General features: G+C 46.2%; 1 protein-coding gene and 1 pseudogene across 5 annotated transcripts in view; one reads left to right on the top strand and one right to left on the bottom strand.

Annotated features, from left to right (window-relative positions):
* Window positions 1–471: 471 nt before the first annotated feature.
* The window catches only part of TOM1 (target of myb1 membrane trafficking protein), a 53,335-nt gene continuing 34,387 nt past the window's right edge, over window positions 472–19,419 (top strand). For 3 of the 5 annotated variants that reach the window (XM_077168660.1, XM_077168662.1, XM_077168663.1), the window contains exon 1: window positions 473–624. In XM_077168660.1, coding sequence (XP_077024775.1) covers window positions 573–624 — 52 coding nt within the window. In that variant the 5' untranslated portion in view covers window positions 473–572. Of the gene's footprint in view, window positions 625–19,419 lie in introns of all 5 variants that reach the window. The other 2 variants (XM_077168661.1, XM_077168665.1) reach the window with 2 other exon arrangements.
* On the bottom strand, window positions 10,951–11,314 carry LOC143690907 (GTP-binding nuclear protein Ran pseudogene; annotated as a pseudogene).

Below are 19,419 nucleotides of genomic sequence, written 5' to 3' on the forward strand. Positions count from 1 at the left end.
CTGCTACTCTCTATTCTAATACATTGAGTTAGACTTTATTCCCAAGAGATCACAGACTCCTGACCCTTCCCTCCTATTTGGGCTGCAGCAGAGTGCATCTTGGAGCAGACAGACTTTAACATCAAATAGGAAAAGTCGCATCAAGACGGAGAGACCAAAGGATGTCGGCCGCAGTGCTGGGTGTGTTGTCAGGTTACAGGGCTGAAGACTAAGACACTAAGGCTGTAGTCAACTTGCTGTGTAACTTCAACCAAGTCACTTCCCAGTTATGGGACCCAGTTTTCCAAAAGTGTAATGTGAGATGAATAAACCACGAACCCCCATGTAAAACCTTTAAAAGAAGTTTAAGGGTGTGGCTTTAAGACGCCCACTCTTGCGTGCCCCTAGCTCAAAGCCGCAGTTAGGTCATCGCCTGGAGCGCCCCAACTTCGCACGTCAGGGGCGGGGCCTTTGTGCTCCGCCCCCACTTGGCGCCTCCTGGAGGGCTGTCCGGCGCGTCACGTGACGGGTCGGCAGCGCTGGCAGTTGCTGTCAGCTGATTCCCTGGGTTGATCGCAGCGGCTGCCGCGGCAATGGATTTTCTCCTGGGGAACCCATTCAGCTCTCCGGTGGGACAGCGCATCGGTGAGTCCGGAGAGACGTGCACCGTCCTGTCCCGGTGCTCCGCACCGGGGCTTATTCCCCTGAGGCACCGCCAGGTCCCCAGAGACTAGAGGGAGGCAGGGAGACCAACGAGGCTGGCGTGTCTCTGACTGACCTCCGTCCTCCCAGGCTCCCGCCCACCCTTGATTGACAAAGGCCATGGTTCATTAAGAAGCCTCGGCTTGTGATGGATGCTTACAGCAGCCAGTATAAAGAGAGGGCGGGCTTGTGCGGCCACGGCTCGACCAATTTGCACTGGCTGGGGGTCCCTAATCTAGATAGGAAGTTTTCGAGGTTAAAGGGGCTATGTCGTTTTGCATTCCTTGGGCCCCGCGACGGTTTCCGTCCGTGGCCTCCGCAGCCTGGGCCCAGCCGCCTGGACTCTTGCCATGTACAAGGGCTTTCCCGACTCTTCCGACACGGATATCTGAGAAGGTCTATAGGAGTTCGTTCTCGCAGGACCGGAGAGGCGAGGGCTCCAGGTCTGGGCTGGCGGCTTCCGGGGAGTGGGGGAACGGGCAGTCCCGCAACCTCCCGGGGTCCGAGCGCCGTCAGACTCAGAGACTGACACATTTCCAGGCACAGTGAAACCGTCTCGATAGGGAGGGCCGGCCTGAAAGTCAAAGGTTTCAGGACGTGTTTGCTCTGGTTCCTTTCACAAACTGGCGTCAGATCTATTCTCTTGGAGTCACAGAATCTCTGACCTGAAAGTGATCTTAGAAACCACCTGATTCAGCCTCCCTCATTTCGCATTAAATGGGACAGCTGAGGCACTCTGGCCTGACTCCTGGCTGCTTGTTCATAGTTCTTTATACCCTATTGACGGAGACTTGCTATTTCTGTGATGTAACCTCTCTGTGCCCAGGTTTCCTCACCTGTAATATAAGGATAATGATAGTACTTAACTCCATTGGGTTGTTGTGAAGATTAAATTCGGTAGTAAACATAAAGTACTTAGAAAGTGCCTGGCACATGACCAGGGATATATGAGGAAGTTATTATACTTATCATTGTTATTGAGATACAAGCATCGTTATGGAAATTCCTGGGCAGTCTGTCTCCTAGATACTCATTCCAGGGCACAGATGGAACCATCAGCAGGAACCACGGGCCAATGCCCAAGTAGCTAACACTTCTCCAGGTGACAGTCTGGGCGTGCCCCCTTCTTGCATGAAGAAAAGACAGCCAGTACTGTGAAGTCTTCATCTTACTGATGACTGTTAGCCTTAAATCCAGCCTGGGAAAATTACACGTTTTAGACAAGACATTCTTTCCATTCGTGCTGTCTTGAAGCCAAGCCTCACTGAAGTCGGTCAGCCTAGCTCTGTTTTGTAATTGCCCCTGTGGCGGTTTGTGGCTCTTCTGAAATTTTGTAATCAGTCCTTTCCAAGAGGAAGGTGGCAGTCAGTTTACAAACCAGGAAGCTCCTGGACCAGGTCCTTCTCAGAGGACCACTGCCCTCTTCCCAACACACCCTCCACAATGAGTCATTGTTTTGAAACTGAAAAGAGCTGTCCTCTCATCTTTATTTCTTCAACTATGTACACCACTGCTTTTTCCCATGAAAACTTTGAGACTCTGTATTTTAAGAAAAAAAAAATCTGACCTTCGAAGTCAGGCACTTACTCCTGAGCCTTTCTGGAAAAATTCATTTAGGCTCTGGGCTTTAACTGTTAGAAGAAAACTTAGCTTCTCGGCTTACCCTGAAAGGTTGCCTGTCTTGGGCAAGAAATACTTCTATGGAAAGAGGATCCTATTAAATCATAATGCCTTAAGGTGCAAGCCGAATTTTACTACTGAAAGGGTCCTTACCTCCAGAATCTTCTAACCCAGTGAGTATCTTCAGAGTCCTCTGGAGGGCTTGTTAAAGCACAGACTCCTGAGCATGCCACCTACCCCCCAGCCCCAAGTTTCTGGGGTAGAGCCCTGGAATTGTATTTCTAACCAGTTTCTAGGTAATAGTGATGCCTCTGGGTTAGGAACTACTTATTGAAAACCTCCGTTCTAGCTCAATTCCTTCATTTTTTTTACACATAAGGAGACAGGGGCCCAAAGAGGTGGAGGTAGAGACTATGACTCAACCAAGACCCCAGTGAATTGATAGTAGAGCCAAAACTAACTCTCCAGAGCCTTTAAATGTTAAAATAAAGCTGAAGTGGCTCCAAAAATAGAATTAAATGAAGAATATCTGCAATTTGAGTTAGTGGTCTCAGGATTCCATATTCTTTTAGATAAAGTAGTGAAGGTATCAGCAACGGGCTTTGATTATGGATGTTGGACCTGATATTAACTGCTTGCATTTATGTAAACCTGGCCCTTCTTCACTACAGAAATAAGTGTAGCCTGCTGACTCCCATCACCTTGTTGGCTGACAGCAGAGCACCTTCAGGGTGGCATCTCTGAGCACTGTGGATTGATTCTATGATAATGCTAATCAGGGATGAGTGTGACTGGTATATGACCAGACTCATAGTTCTTGTCCACCCACACTCATTGCCTTTATGCTTGCTGGTCCTCTCTGCCTGAAATACCTGCTCCTCCATTCCCTACTGAGGAGTTCAGGCTCATCCTTCAAGGCATGGGACATCATCACCTCCTCCTTCACCCCTTCAGGTGCAACCACTGAAGCTCAGGCCTTCCCTGACCACTTCAGATGCAGTCATTGCTTTTTTGTGCTCCCATCGTCATCCTAACTCCTTGGGTGCCCTTACCATGCGAATTTAGGATCTGAGCCTGAGCTTCCTCCCTTGCAGAACATGATGATGACACTTCATGGGATGGTTGTGAGAATGGAGTGAGATAATCCCTGTAGAGTACCTGGCACATTGCAGCTAAGTGGTAAATAATAGCTCTTGCTATCACCGTCATCATCATTATTATTTCTACCTTCCTTACTCACATATAGTCACTACCCCACTCTCTCAGTGGTTGTGCATATATCTGTCTCCTCAGCTAGACTAGACTTCTTGAGAGCAGTGACTGCACTTTATCTGGACCCCCAACACCTAGCATGGTGCCTGGTACATAGTAGGAGTAGATTTGAGCAAATACAATGTGCCAGGTATTATGCTAGTGCTGGATACTATCTTTTCTAACCTTCACAATGACCTGATGGGGTTTTGCTATTTTTTCCCATTTCATCAAAAGTAAGTCTGTGGGAAGGTATCACTTTCCAAGGTTTCACAGCCAGCCAGAGTCAGAGTCAAAATCCAGATCCACGTTTCTCTGGTTGCAGAGCCCAGGTTCTGTGCTGAACTCACCACACTGCCTCTGGCTGATCAACGTCTATTGACAGGGAACTTCCGGCGGGCACAGCCTATGGTTGACAGGATTCCAGACAGTTAGTACTAGGCAGTGTTGATATGTTATACCAATGATATTATAATTCTCTTCTTTCAAGTATTTCAAAACCTTTTGCAGGTATTATCTGAGGCCAGATCTTATTGGCTATGTTTTAGACACATGTCAGAAGGCAGCCCTAGAAACTCATTTTCCATTTCTGGCGGTCAGCTCACCCCTGGCACTCTGAGTCAGAAATCCAGCTGACTCACGAAAGTAAGCTGCAAATCACAAAGATGCAAATGTGGGCAATCACATGGGGCCAACTCCCATTGTGGTGGGGTTTATGAGGGAGGCGCGTAGAGCCGGACTGAGCTGTGGGGTGGAAGGAAGGGTGAAAAAGTCAGGGAGAGCTGTCCTTGGATCCACAACGACCAAGTCAGGGGAGCCCCAGAGGAAGGAATCTTAGAGAAATGAGAGACCACTTTGGGCCGTTTAGAGAGTGGTGAGCTAGAAACAAAACTGGATACTCAAATGATATTGTTGAGGGGTTACCGGCTTCGGAGGCAAGAGACCTGGTATCAGCTCCAGTTCTACTCTATATCACATCCCCTCTCTATTGCCCATCCCTGATCTGTAACTCAGAGGGAATATATTCTCTTTCTACTTCCCAAAGGATTGGTGCAGAACAACTGAGGTGGCAGAAGGGGACAAAGAAGGATTGACACTAGAAGGAAGAAAGAAACTGATGGCTTTTGTGAAGCAGTGATAGAACTGATCCCACAAGGCTCAGAAAGCAGAGCGTGATGTTCCAAGTAGAAAGAGTTCAATGCCAGCATAATTTGCTGTCTCTAGAGCCTTTCAAAGATGGAACGGGGCTGCCTTGTTTGGTGGTGAACTCCCTATCTCTGAACATGTTCTGAAGGCAGAGCCCGGAGGAAGAGGGATACAGTAAAGAGGATTCTTGCTTTGGCTGGCAGGGTGAACACTACCAGCAGTCAGCAAACATTTTTGTTTTAGGTGAGGGGAGGCAAGGGTGTGTTTCAGCAAAAGTTTTTCATGAACGGCCAGATAGTAAATATCTTTAACTTTGCAGGCCATATGGTATGTGTCACAACTGTTCAACTCTACTGTTATAGCATGAAAGTAGACATAGGCAATATATTAAAGTATTGGCAGGGCTGTGTTCCAATAAAACTTTATTTATGACTCCGAAATTTGAATTTCATGTCATGAAATTTTTTTTTTTTAATTTTTTTTCCAACCATTTAAACACGTAATGACCATTCTTAAAGAGGGCTGAGTTTGGCACATGAGTAGTGATGGATAGTGGTTTGCTGACCTCTGGATCAGACCAGCTGGCCAGAGGCAGAACAGTGGAGGACAGTATTCTCCAAAATGGGCTCTTAAAACACTCTGAGGAGTTGGAATCTGGACCCTGGGCCCACTGAGTCAGACTTCATCCCACTGCCCAGCGGCATGCCCGGGGGAGCCCTCGCTTCCTGAAGCTTTGGTGCTGGAGCCAGGTTAGAGCCCAAGTCTCTGCCTTGAGGATGACGGGGGATGATGTCTAGAGAGAGTTTTGCCTGAGCTGGTGAGCTATCAGAGGGTATGCGCTCGAGTCAGAGCTGGATGGTTTGAATCCTGGTTCAACCTTCACCAGCTTTGTTACCATGAGCAAACTACTTAACGTGTCTGTTCTTCTGTTTCCTCTTCCTAAATCAGGATGAAAGGAGCACATATCAGATAGGGTTGCTGTGCTGTGAGGAGATTGTGTTGCTGAGTGGTGAAACATTTGGCCCAGTGCATGGTTATACCTTGTGTGAGCACCATTTCCTGAGGCACAGAGTAAGTCAGCATGGGACACGGTGCCGCCTGGGGTTTTGACTCCGGCACAGTGTTTGTGCTGGTCTTTGGGTCTCAGGGAATGAGCTGTCCCTGGCTGGGTAACAGCCGTGCTCTCAGACAGGTCAGGTTTCAGCCTGTGGGGTGGAATCGATTCTCACTTGGGGATTAGGCCTTTGCCTGCCCCTGTAGGTGAAACCAGTGAATAGGTTTTGTTCTCCCATTGAGCTCAAAGAAATAAAAGTAAAGTCCTGGATTTCTGCTCTTCTGGTTTTAGAGAAAAAGCAAAAATTCTCGGTGCCTTCTAATTAGCTTTGGGCCATCACCCTGTGAGAAGCAGGGGATTCAAGATCCATTAATTCTCTGCCAGTTCACTAAAAAGTCTCGATCTAGGCCAACATTTCCAAACCTCCATCCTTCTCACACCACCTTTATGATTTTTATCTGCCTTCATGAAAACTTTAGTATCTTCATAGTGTTTACCTTCAATTGACTCATTTTTTAATCTAAACTCATCCTATATAATGAATTGAGGAGCTGTTCCTTCATTAAAATGAAGATATAACTATTAAAATGGTGGGGTTTTTTTTTTGAGTCTACAGATTTTATTTTTAAATGTTTTTAAGTTTGCCCACGATCCCACTCAGCAAGATCCCAGGTACCACATTTGGGTCCCTTGGTCTTAAGCAACCTGAAATCAGGCCAGAGCAGTCCCAGTTCCGCCCGTTCCCAGCTGTGTTCCTCAGGCAAGCGATGAAATCTCCGAGGGGCTCCATGCCTCTGTGACCAGGGAATTTGGTAATCTGTACAGCACTGAGAAGTGGAGCGAAGCCACTGTGTGAGACTAAGGGGAAGGACTGGGCTTTGTTCCTTGGAGGGAGGGAAGGAGGGAGGAGAGGGAGGAGACAGACAGACAGCAGGAGGCTGAGACCAGGAGCGTTTAAGGATGGACAGAACTGTGCACTGTTCAATCTGAACGTGTCTGCATTGGTGCAGTGCAAACCCCTTCTCCATTCCCACCCGCCAAGCTGTCCAGAATATCTTTTAGATTCACAAGTCAGTGAAAGAAAACAAAGTGTCAGGCGCCCCTGTGCCCGCCACGTCACGCCTCTGCTTTCTCAATCTTGCCCCTTCTTGCCTATACAGTTTATAGTTTTTAAAAACCCTTCTCCATCTAAGCAAAATTTTCTTCAGTTAGTTACTATAGTTAGTTAGATCAACTTTAAAATTGTGGTTCAAGAAGTAACGCCCACTGTAAGATATTTCAGGTTTCTTCTTGTGGCCTGTGGTTAAAGAACGGCTGGGTGAAGGAGCCAGCGTTTTGAAGAAGGGTGGCTCAGCAACTTTAAGAAACTTTCCAAACTTGATCTGGGGAAAATTGTTCATTTGGAAAGTAGGTTTCAGGACAATTTACTGGCTGAAAAATGAATAGCTTCTGCACATATGTAATTTAAAATCTATTTTATGGGAGTGTTTTAAATTCTCCATCAATTGAGTACCCTTTGTTTTTGGTTCATATTTTTGTGGTAAATAGCATTTGTTTTGGTGCTTATCATGTGCTAGGTAGATACAGAATTCTTGAAATGTATCCTCTTGTTTCCTCATTACAGGACCCAGGAAGGTCAGTGTTTCCATTATTCCTTCTCTGCAGAGGATGAACTGAGGCACAGAGAGGTTAAGGAACTCACCCTAGGTCACACTGCTAGGGAATACTCAAATCAGGACCTCAACTGGGATTTGTCCCTGTCTGGATCACATGCCCCTAACTTCCGCCTCATTGTTTTCCCTAGGAATAGAAAGAGGCCTGCTAGATTTTTTTTTTTTGAGTGCCCATTTAGAATGAACTTTTTAAATAATAATTATTTCTAAATTTCTGTGCCCTCAAGTTTAGTATAATTGGCTTCATCATGCATGTCACCTCATGGCAGGAAGCACCAGCTGCCTCTCCCTCTGTTATTAGAAGAGCAAAGGCTTTCCCTGGAGCTTTCCAGGAGACTTCCACTTATGTTTCATTACCCACAACTGGGTCATAAGACCACATCTAGCTACAGGGGAGGCTAGGAAAGCTAAATTCTGTGAACCAATGAAGTGTTTGTCACTATTGGAGTGGGTTCTGTGTGGTTAATAAAAATCAGTTAATAAAAATCTGATGCAGGCATGGTCTGTGTTAATAGAAATACAGTAGCCAGCAGGGGCAGGTGAGTGCCCACAGTGTCTTTCCAGGTGGACATCACAGCTGGACAGCTGGCCCGCATCCAAAGGGGATCAGAATGTCAAAGGCTCTGGAGATCACATCCAGAAAGGAAGGTGTGAGCTTATAGGAAAGATTAAGGAGGGACATGGTACTTTTAAAAAACATTCAAAGGACTGTCAATAGGAAAAAAAAGATTGAGAGTTCCAGACAGCAGCTGACAAGGGATCAATGAGAGTCAAAGGGTAAAAGTATTTCATTTAAATTAAAGTGCGATAGTGATTTATTGTCCTGATGAACATGGGTCATATCCTTCATTCAGTCATTCAGCCAACATGTACGATGGGTCTATCACGAGCCAGGTTCTGTCTGGTTTAGAGAATTTTGGAATTCATAAACTATAATCTCTACCCTTGAGGCGCTCCTAACCTCATGGGAGAGACAGTCATAGGAACAAGAAATCACTGCCATAGGGTTATTTTAACAACTCCACTAAACAGAGCTTATAGTTATGGCCTATATCAAATGCTGTTGGCTTAATGAATGCAAGAGCAAGCCATCTGGCAGGGTTGGGCAGACTTTGCCAGAAGACCTGACCATGGAGCTGGGCTTAGATGCATAAGTCAAGGTTGAGGAGGAGGGGAGGAGACACATTCCTGGAAGAAGGACAGCATATTCAAAACCACAGAAGCATGAAGGCAGGGGTATAGGGGAGGGCAGTGAGCCTTGTGCTGGCAATAAGGAGGGGTAGAGAGATCAGCCAGCCAAGCCTCATGACTGCCTAGAGGACCGAGCTTCAGGGACTCCCCGGTGTCACTCTGATTCCAAGCAGTGGTTATCTATAGTGCAACAGTCCAATGAGAAAGCCAGTGTACCTGGAATTCTGTATACAAATCAGGAATGCTCTCAGCTGCAAATAAGAGGAAACCCAACTACCAGAGGCTTAAACAACACAACAATGCATTTTGTTTACCCACCAAGAAGTCTGGAGGTCATTATTTTCAGGGTTGATCTGACAGCCCAGCAGTATCTTTAGACACCCAGCCTCTTTCCCTGTCTGGCATGTTTGCTTTTTGTCCTCAAAGTTTGTCACCTCATACTCTCAAACTCCAGATGCCATGTTCTAGCCTCCTAAAAGGGAGGAAGAAAGGAGTGGAATGTGGAGGTGAGATGAGTAGGAGGCAGGTAAAAAAGCTTTCTTCTCCTTAAGCTGTGTCTCTGAATCCCAAAAGGTAAGCCCTCTCTCCCCACCACAGCCCCAGCAGATATCCTCTTACTTCCTTACTGATGAGAACTAGGTCATTTGCCCACCTCTGGACCAGGTACTGGCCAAGAGAAATGGGGAGCAATTTCTGTTGGGTAGGCTACACATGGCATCCACCACTGTAGACTTTGGTACAGTTTTGTGGTTGATTCCCTCTGGCCAGCATTGAGGATTAATCTGTCCTGAGCCATTGAATAATGTCCCTCCTCTTGGTCTCCTTTTTCTTCTGGTTTCCTCACTCCCTCTGGGCCCCTCAGCTCCCCTCAGACTTCTGGACCCAGCCTCACAGCACTGCTTTTTCTTCTTCATAGAGTCACTATTCCTCAAACCCTGAGACTGACCCTCAAACCCATCTTTTCTCTTCAACTTTCATGATTCTAAACCTTCACACATCATTGATTCATTTATTCAGCAAATGCTTTCTTCTACCAGCTCTTCAACCTGGCAACTCAGGCTTCTGTGCTTAGCTCAGATGTCACCTCCTCATTGGAACCTTCCCAAATCCCTCAGCCTTTATCCATCCCCTCCTCTTGGCTCCCATAGCACCCTAGAGTAACCTCAGTTATGTCACTTGTCATTTTGCACTCAGAATGTCAAGGTATTTTCTATTACTACTTTAGGAGCTCCTTGGGAGCACCTGACATAGAGATGGACACACCTGCTCAGACAATGCTAGTGGGAGGGAGAACAGATGGATGGGAAGCCATATAGAAGGCAATTAGAAGGGTGGTTGGGTGGGTGGGCTAAGGGGGCACTTGCATGTGTGTGTAGATGGATGGATGGAAATGGGGTGGAAGGAGGTTAGAATGAGAGGATACTTGAGTGGATGGATGGGGTCAGGGTAGGTGAATGGAGAAGTGGGTATTATAGCTAATTCCAAACATCATATTGTTTCATTCATAAATATTTCAGCATGTCTCTAAAAGAGACAAAACAAAAACTCTTATTTAAAAATGAACAAACCAACCATAACACAATAATATTACAAACTGTTTTAGTTTCCCACCTGATGAAACAAATACCATACAAAGGGTTGGTTTAACAACAGGAATTGATTGGTTCATGGTTTCTCAGGCTAGAAGGTTTGCTTTCTCCTGGGGTCAACGTCTCCAGGCTGGCCTACTATCTTTGGGACTCCTTGGATTTTCCTTCATGTAGCATGTGCATGTTGGCATCTTCTTTCTCTTCCAGGTTCTCTTGACTTCCAGTTTCTTGCTTCTGCCTGTGGCTTCTTTCTTTGTCTAATCACCTTTGCTTATAAGGACTTCAGTCATACTGGATTAAGGTTAAGGCCTATCCTCATTCATTTTTGGCATCCTAACTAATAACATCTTCAGAGGTCCTGTATACAAATGGGCTCACACCTGCGAGACCAGGAATTGGGTCCTGCAGATGCCTTTGTTCAATCTCCAGCACACACTAAAAAAATAACAAAGACTATGCAGATTTATTTGTGTGTGTGTGTATGATGTGACTGTAGTAGCCTAATATTGATACTCAAAAAGGAAACAACTGCATTCCACAACAGCTAAATATGCAGATCAAAAAAATGGAGGTTTTTTAATGGTTACATTCTCTCCAAAGCCCATTCATCTTCTTCAGCATCCCAAAGATTAAGCACATGTTCTGCTTAGCTATATGATAAAGTGGCAAATACTGTACTATTGACCATCACAGGACAGTTGAAAAATAAAACTAGACTTCTGACCTGGGCTCCAGCTTCATTTTCTCACAGGTCATCGTCCTCATCCAGCAGAGTAATTGTCTGAGCAACCTCTAAGTCATGTTCATTCTGTACTGCCAAAGCTGGGTCCATGACGGTCACAGTCCATGGGGTAAGAGCAGGCATGGCAGCAGACTCCAAGTTAGGGCCTCTTATCAGTTTTCTAGCTGGCCAAAGGAAGGGCTTTTCTAGGTTACTTTTGGCAGAAATGTCATAATACTGAAGATTCTTCTTTTGGTGGAAGACTATGGATTTTGCTTTAACTTTCCTGTCCTTAATATCCACTTTGTTACCACACAGCAACTCATACCAGATCTCTGTGCCAGTTAGGCACATTCTTGTAAGTAACTCTCAGTGTTACCTCAAACATTTTAATGGCAGACTGGGCTTGGATATAATAGTCATCTCTCAGTCTACCATATTTTTCCTGACTAGCTGTATCCCACACATTGTCACCCGAAGTTGGTTATATAATTCTCAAATTCACCACAAATGACATTTCACAAACTTAATTTTCCCAGTACTACCATTGCCAACCCATACAAGTTTAAACTGAACTTGGGGTTCTTGTTGGGCAGCCTTCACAATGATTCTTCCAGAAGAATCCTTCCCCCATCTGACTAAGCAGATTTGTTTTTTTAAGCATGGAAACAGAAAAGACCAGAAGGAAATCTTCATGAAGGTTAAGTGTGGTTGATTCGAGTGTGAAAACTGTGGGCATTTTTTTTCTTCTGAACATTCTACATTTTCTAAAGTGTCAGTTACTTCAATAATGAGTAGGTGACTTTCATAATAGAGCACAGCATTAACTGAAGGTCTCAAAAGAAAATTGCTGTGCATGAGCCCTTCCTGGGGTGCCATGTCAACAAAAGGAGGTTCTCAAAGGAGGGCTCATGGGGCTGCTCAGAGCTTTGCACCAGTCTGCTCTGGCTTGTCCTACAAGGGTCATTGTCAGCTAACTCCTGTTGTAACTCTGCCCTTGACTTGGTCACAGTATTTGGCAGGAATAGGTCTGCTAGGGTTGCATAGGCCTTGAAAACAATTCCTTACCTTTATAAACCATGTTTCATTGGATCTAAGATACTGTGGAATGTAAAACAAAAAAACACTGGCCACTAAATTCTGACAGGGTGTCATTTGTAAGAAACATCCCAATATCAGAGGTGCTCAAGGGTTGAAAAGACAGAGGGAACTTAGAATCAGTGAAGTACTATAAATATTATCCATTTTTACCAGCAGGGCAGTGGTTACTTGACATTAAATTAGAGCAGCTAGGCAGGCTGGAGACTCGGTCAGTCATTACGCAAATGCCGAATGAACTCTACTCTCATCCTACCATAGGGTAGGCCTTAGTGGAGCAGTGATGAATAGAAAACCACCATGCCCTCCAGGAGCTGAGCCCACCCCAGGCAGGTAAAGCTGTCCTTAGATGGGGCAGAGTAAAGAGAAGAGCTTGCAGGTTCTAGAGCACCACAGGCCTGGCTTTAATCCCTACTTCTCTACTTCTGGGCACCAGGCAAGTTGCTAACCTCTGTGCATTGGATGCCCAGACATACCGGGGTGGGGTTGGGGATCATGGGTAAAACGAGAGATGGGCACTGAACTTCCTATACAAGCTGAAAATCGACATTCAGTGAATGGTGATCATTTTGTCATTCATTATTGTCACAGCGCATAAAGGAGTGACACAGTCTCCCAGAGGAGGCAGCACTGAGGAGCGGATGCTGAGTAGGGCCTTAAAAGATGAGCAGAGCTTGACAGATTCATCTCCTCTCCTCCATGGACACATCCACATCTCCACACCCCTTTCCCTGGCTCAACTCCTGGCCTTCACTTTTGATAATGCCAGTGTGACCTCTGCTGGGCTATAAACTTTCTGAGGGTAGGCCTTGTCAGTTTTACCACTAATGTCTTCCCGGGGCCTAGACAACAGCAAGTATGTTGAAAAGCACACAGTGTACGTGGTGGTTAAGAGTACAGACTTGGGACCCAGGTCTCTTGGGGTACAAATCTCTGTTCTGCAGCATGTGTGACTAAGGGCAAGTCACTGACCTCTCTATGCCTCGTCACATTCAGTGAATGGTGACGAGGTTATAGAGGAGTCTAAAGGTTATAGAGGAGAAGCTGAGCTGATAAGTGGTGCTTGGGCTCATGCTCTGAGCATGCCCAGTGCTGAGTAGGTATGTTTGTTTCATCATCGTTGTTATCATCATTATTAGTGGAACAGATGCCTGACTGATAGAGGGAGGGCATTCCAGGCAGAAGTCAAGAGGCATGGAAGAACAAGGCTTGTAGAGTCATCCTATGGAAAGTGGTGAGACTAGAACAGATTATGGCTAAGGTCATGCAGTAATGTCCCTTTCTGCCCTTGAAGAGTTCAGGTTTTTTTGACCCTGGGGCAATAGGGAATCAGGGACAATATTTAGACTGAAAAGAGTAGTGGTTAGATCATGTTTGGAGAGAAGCAGCCAAGTGTGGAGGTGATGGTCCAGGCCTGGGAAGTGACAGCGCCAAGCCAGGGCTGTACAGTGCTGATAGCGTCAGGGGGAAACTTCGAGCTCTGCCTCAAAGCTGGACTCCACAGGACTTGTGACTGTCTCAGTGTGCAGGGTGGTAGGGAAGAGGCTCCAGGTTGCTTCCCAGGGGCTGGTTTGGGGAGAAATGGTCAGTGTTTCTTCCATCATGCTGGCTTACAGCTCCACTGAGCACCTGCAGGAATAGCCTCTTCCAGAGCTGTAGGAGAGTGAAATTCAGGAACAAGAACTGGATGGGGAGCAGGGCTTCCCCTGCAACAGTGAGAACAACTCTTGCCAGTGAGGACAGCTCCTACCAGGATTATGGGTCCATCTGGGGATGAGTGGGCTGGGACCATAGGCCCAACTGCCTGGAGCATGGTGTGGCATATCTTGGTGGCTGCTCCTTCCTTCTCTTGGCCCAAGTTAGTCACAGAATCTATGAAGTAGGTAGTCTTATCCCGAGCTCCAGATGAGAAAACTGATGCATCCTTGTCTGAGGTCCCAAGTTAGGAGATGAAACAAGTCTGACTGACTCCAAAGCCTGCACCCTGCCTAACCCTGATTCTTTGAGGGACATGGGGGTCTTGCCATCATGCCAGACAGATTACCTGGAGCCCTCTGCACCAGACCCAACATGAAGGGGACAAACTGCTAAACAGACAGGTGCCCAAAGAGCCAATCCCATAGGACTGCCAGCCCCAAACACCAGTGCTGCAGCTGAATGGCAAATGGAGGCTCACAGGGCCTGGCTCCTTCAGGAGCTGGGGCCAAGCGCACAACTGCAGGAGCTTTAGAAGCTAGATAGCAGCCCAGCAGTCAGGAAAACAGTTGGTACTCTATCGGACACTGGTACCCACTCAGTGTTTTTATTCCTCATCTTAAAATAGCAAGCTTTAACCACTTGTAGTTAAAAGAAAAGCAAAAACAAAACAAATAGCACCAGATTCCTGTGGAGTAAAATTTCTTCCATTAATGAAGCATGGCCTTCCCCATGGAAGTCTCTCCTCAGGAAGTCTTTTCACACTCCACCACCTGCAGTTTATACCCAGACCTGAAGGGAGTTGGCAGGTGATGGTCGGTGGTCAGGGCCAGTCCTGGTCTGGGCAGACGGTCTCACATGTCCTCCCACACCCCACACCATTCTTCTTGAATGGCTCACATGGGACTTATCTCTCTTTGCCTCTTCCTCCTTTCCACCGCTCCCTTCCTGTTTAGGCAGCCCCACCCCATGCCCCAAAATACTCCCTCCTCAGAGTGCCTCTGCTCACTGCTGGCCCTCAGGGCCCAGGCGTTCACCAGCTCTGCACAGGTCAGAATCACACTCACACTCCAGGGGTCCTTCTGCACCCACCCTGTCTAATTACAAATAACCCTAATGTAGTTTGGGCCACAGTGGCTCACTGGCAGAGTTCTCGCCTGCCAGGCCGGAGACCTGGGTTCTATTCCCAGTGCCTGCCCATGCGAAAAAAAGAAACATATATATATATATATATCCCTACTGCCCCCTCAACAGCCTTCTTGCTCTTCCAAAATGACCACAAACCCCTAAAACCTTGACACTCTCCTCCCAGGAGGGGAGAAAGGCGCTTCATTTTCTGGGGCTCCTGGAGGTCAGAAGGGGATCTCCGTGGAGAACCACTGAGAGGCCTTCCTCCCAGGGTCCAGGAAGAGAGGACAGATAGCCTGAGGAGTCCCAAAGGTGACTCATGAAGAAGCAGAACCCCCTGACCACTGAAGAAAGGTGGGAGCCAGTGCAGGCAGTGGTTAGGAATCTGGGCTGTTACTCTTCCCCCTCTTTCCCCTACCAGCTGTGTGGCCTTGTCAAGTTACTGACCTCTCTAAGCCTCAGCTTCCTTGTTGTTCAGATGAGGGCAATAATATATGCCTTACAGGACTGGGATATTAATTTGCATTCTGTGTGCCCTCAGATGCAAGTGGCATATTGTGGGTGCTTGGAAAGTTAGCAGATTGTTATCATAGAAGGGCCTGTAGCCAGGCTAGGGGTTTGGACACCCTACTAAGTTGCCCATGAAGGATTTGGGGAATGGAGAGATATGATCATTTTCATGTTTCAGAAAGTTCACTCTGGGGCAGCACTCTGGAGCGAGGCAAGAGTCAGGGGAAGCTGAGGCAGTAGCTAGGAGGGAGAACAGAGTGGCCTGGGCTGGACTCTAGCAGAGAGGATGACAAGAAGGGGATGGATGGGGGAAGGGAAATCCAGCAGCTAAAATTTGCAGGACTTTGTGAACAATGTGATGGAGGCCAGGGGTCGGGGGTGGATCTTAAACCTTCTGGCCCTCACCTCATGACTGGGTTCCCTGAGATGGGGCCTTTGAAGAAGGAGCAGGCTTAATTAACCACTGCCCCCCTCCACCAATCCCCCAGAGTCAGGTAAGGCCCCCTCTGCTCAGAGGGCTCTTGTTCCACCCCCCTGATTCTTCCATGGCGTTCTTTAAGTGTGTGAGTCCTCAAAGGAGGGGAGTGTGGCACTAAAAAGCAGCTTGATAAATGTTTGTGGGATGAATGGGTCCTTCTTTTAGCCCTTACTCTCCTCCTTCCTCCTAATGTCCTCCACCCAGCCATAATCCAGGGAGTAAAGCCACCCATTCCTTGTTGTCTCAGCTTCCTGGCATGTTTCCTAGGCCACGCCAGCATCTCTCTGGCTGCAGAACTCAAGGCAGGACTCAGGGTGGAACTAAAGTCAGGCCAGTTTCAAAACAAAGGTCACAGTAGCCACAGTTTAAGAAGCTGACTGTGCCAGCCCAGCCCAGGCCCTGCCCAGCGGGCTGGGCCTGCCTGCCTAGCAGGAAGAGGGCCCTGCCTAGTCTGTTAGAGACAGTCCTCCTCTGTCCGGAGGATGGGAGCTTTGGAGCAGGCTGCCCTGGGTTCGGAGCATGCCTCAACCTCCTCTACATGCCAGTGAGCAGGCACCACGTCCATTCTGTCCACCATTGTAACCCTAGTGCCCAGAACAGGCCTAGCATGTAAATTGCTGGGCAGTAGGTGAGAAGCCACCTGCCTTCTCTGTGCCTCAGTCATCTCTTATACATAGTAGTGATGTGAGAAACTCCCTTGCAGGAAGGCTGTGATGGTTAAGTAGCATGAGTACGGTGTGCCAGGTCCCTTAAGAGCCCTTGGGGAATGATGGATGGTTGACTGACAGCACTGTGCCTACCTGTCAGAGAGTCCAGTCAGCAGGGATGGCTGAGGCTGGCAGGATGGCCACAGAAGCCAGGAAGGTGTGTGGGTGCCCAGAGTCTGAGCCAGAGTCTAAAAGCAAGAGCAGACCAGAACACTGAAGGCAGTGAGGAGAGGGATTTTTTAGTGGCCTGGAGAGAGAGTGAGACCACATTAGGATATTGAAGTCAGCCCAATTTTGAATTCTAAAATGCTGATCATAGACAAGCCCTGTCTTATCACACAGCCATTGATATCGTGAAAATATATGCACATCAGATGGGAAAACATGACAGTGTTTTTTCATGTACCTGGAAGAATTGCCCATGTGTGCTGTGGTCGAACTTGTGTTAAAACCTGGTCTGCACGACAAAGAAGGAAGGGAGAATGAGACAAAATAAAGTTTCAGTAGCTGAGCGATTTCAGAGAGAGTCGAGAGGTTATCCTGGAGGTTATTCTTATGCACTATATAGAAATCCCTTCTTATTTTATGGTGTAGTGGTGTGGCTAGAGGGAAGTACCTGAAACAGTTGAGCTGTACTCCAGTAAGCTTGATTCTTGAAGATGATTGTGTAACTATACAGCTTTTACAATGTGACTGTGTGGTTGTGAAAACACTGTGTCTGATGCTTCTTTTAACCAGGATATGGACAAATGAGTTAAAAATATGAATAAAAAAATAATAATAATTTTTAAAAATCATGGGCAACAAGGGTAAAATTTATTAGATTGAAATACTAGTGGTCAGTGAGAGGGAAGGGTATGGGATGTATGAGTTTTTTTCCTTTTTCTTTTTATTTCTTTTTCTGGAGTGATGCAAGTGTTCTAAAAGTGATCATGGAGATGAATACACAGCTGTGTGATGATATTGCAAGCCGTTGATTGTACACCATGTATGGACTATATGTGTGTGAAGATTTATCAATAAAATTTAAAAAAAAAAGTGATCTGCAGGAAGAGACTCTAAAAGGGCAGAGGGGAAAACGAAAACGGGTTATGTGTTTGAGTGAAGGACAGATTTCTTTTTCTGAAAGAACTTTTGTGAATATCCTAGCTTTGTCTTTCTGCATCCATCATTCACCTAACATTGGTGGGTGCTTCACATGGTCCACAAGAAGTCCACCAGTCCAATTCTTGCCACCCAGCAGATCCCGAGTAAATAGTCACTGACCTTGACCTTACAGCTCTTAAGAATCTTGGAGCTGACTCCTGGCCTGAAAATCTTACCCTAAGAATCACCATGACATGACAATATTGTGGAGCTACAGTCCATTGTAAATAGACTAAATGCCACTTTAAAATGGTTAATTTTATATTATGTGGATTTTACCTCAATCTTTAAAAAATGAATCACCACCACTTATAGTTTGATGCCAAGTCCCATGCTAGATGCATTGTTTGAATGGCCACTACTCTTTGGGGCAGATCTTCAAAGTGGGTCAGTATTGGCCTAATTTATTGGGAGAACATATAAAAGGAAAAGGGAGAAGAGAACAACTAGGTCATTTGTTGATAACAAAATCTATATTTAAACTACATTATGTCTTTTGCTTGATAGGAAAAGAGTGTGTCTGGATGCTTAGAAGAAACTGCTTCCATGGGTACCTCTAGGATGTGGGGACCAGGAGACTGGGGAGGGAGATAAATTTACTTTCCATTGCAGACCACTTTGGGGATCTTTACATTTTGAACCATATGAATGGTTACCAATTCAAAAGAAAATATCTTTGTCTCATCTGCTGCAAGAAAAAAAGTCCATTCTTAACAACCAGACTGTTAAAGAAAATGTTGACATCATGCTGAAGGGATGTGCAGTTATTATGAAGGGCCTTAGAGGACCCCTGTGGAGGGATGTCAGTCACATCAATGTAGAACTTAGTCTACTTGAGAAAAAAAAGAAGACGCTTCAGGTTGACAAATGGTGGGAAAATAGAAAGGTCTGGCTACAATTGACACTGTCTGTAGTCATGTACAGAACACAGCCAAGGGTGGTACATTGGGCTTACTTACAAGGCAAAGTCTGTGTCTGCTCACATCCCCATCAATGTTGTTATTCAGAAATCCAAAATTTCTTAGGTGAAAATTAACCTGCAGGTTTTGGATGAGGCTGGGTGTTGGTTTTTCAATATCTCAGTCCCAGAAAGATGAGTTAATTCTTGAAGGAAATGGCATTGAACTTGCATCAAATTCAGCGCCTTTTATTCAACAAGACGCAACAGTTAAAAGCAAAGACATGAGAAAATTTGGGAATGGTATCAATATCTCTGAAAAAGGAACCCAATTATAAAAATCAGATAGAATACTGCCTCTGTATTGTCTTGTCAAAAACAAGCCCTCTAGACCCCTTTTGTTGCTCAGATGTGACCTTTCTCTAAGCCCAACTCTGCAAGTGAAATCGTTGCCCTTACCCCTATGTGGGACATGACATTTCAGGGGGTGAAAGTCTCCTTGGCTGCATGGGAGATGGATCCAGGGATGAGTTGGGCTCTGATAACGTGGGATCAACAATGCCATCCTGAGCAAAAGGAGGAAAAGAAGTATAGCAAATAAGGTATTAGTGGCCGAGAGAGTTTAAATAGAGTTGAGACTATTCTGGAGGTCCCTCTTATGAAAGCTTCAGTTAGACATTGCTACCGATCATAACATGCCAACCCCCAACCAAAACCATTCCAGCCAATCCTAAAGAACACCTAGGGCAATATATAAGAGTCTACTAAGGTTCCATGTACTAGAGTAACTTTCCAGAAACCTTCAACTTCCAGATGGGTCCCTGGACCAGATA

This window comes from Tamandua tetradactyla, chromosome 7, assembly GCF_023851605.1.
Source record: "Tamandua tetradactyla isolate mTamTet1 chromosome 7, mTamTet1.pri, whole genome shotgun sequence".
NCBI lineage: Eukaryota > Metazoa > Chordata > Mammalia > Pilosa > Myrmecophagidae > Tamandua > Tamandua tetradactyla.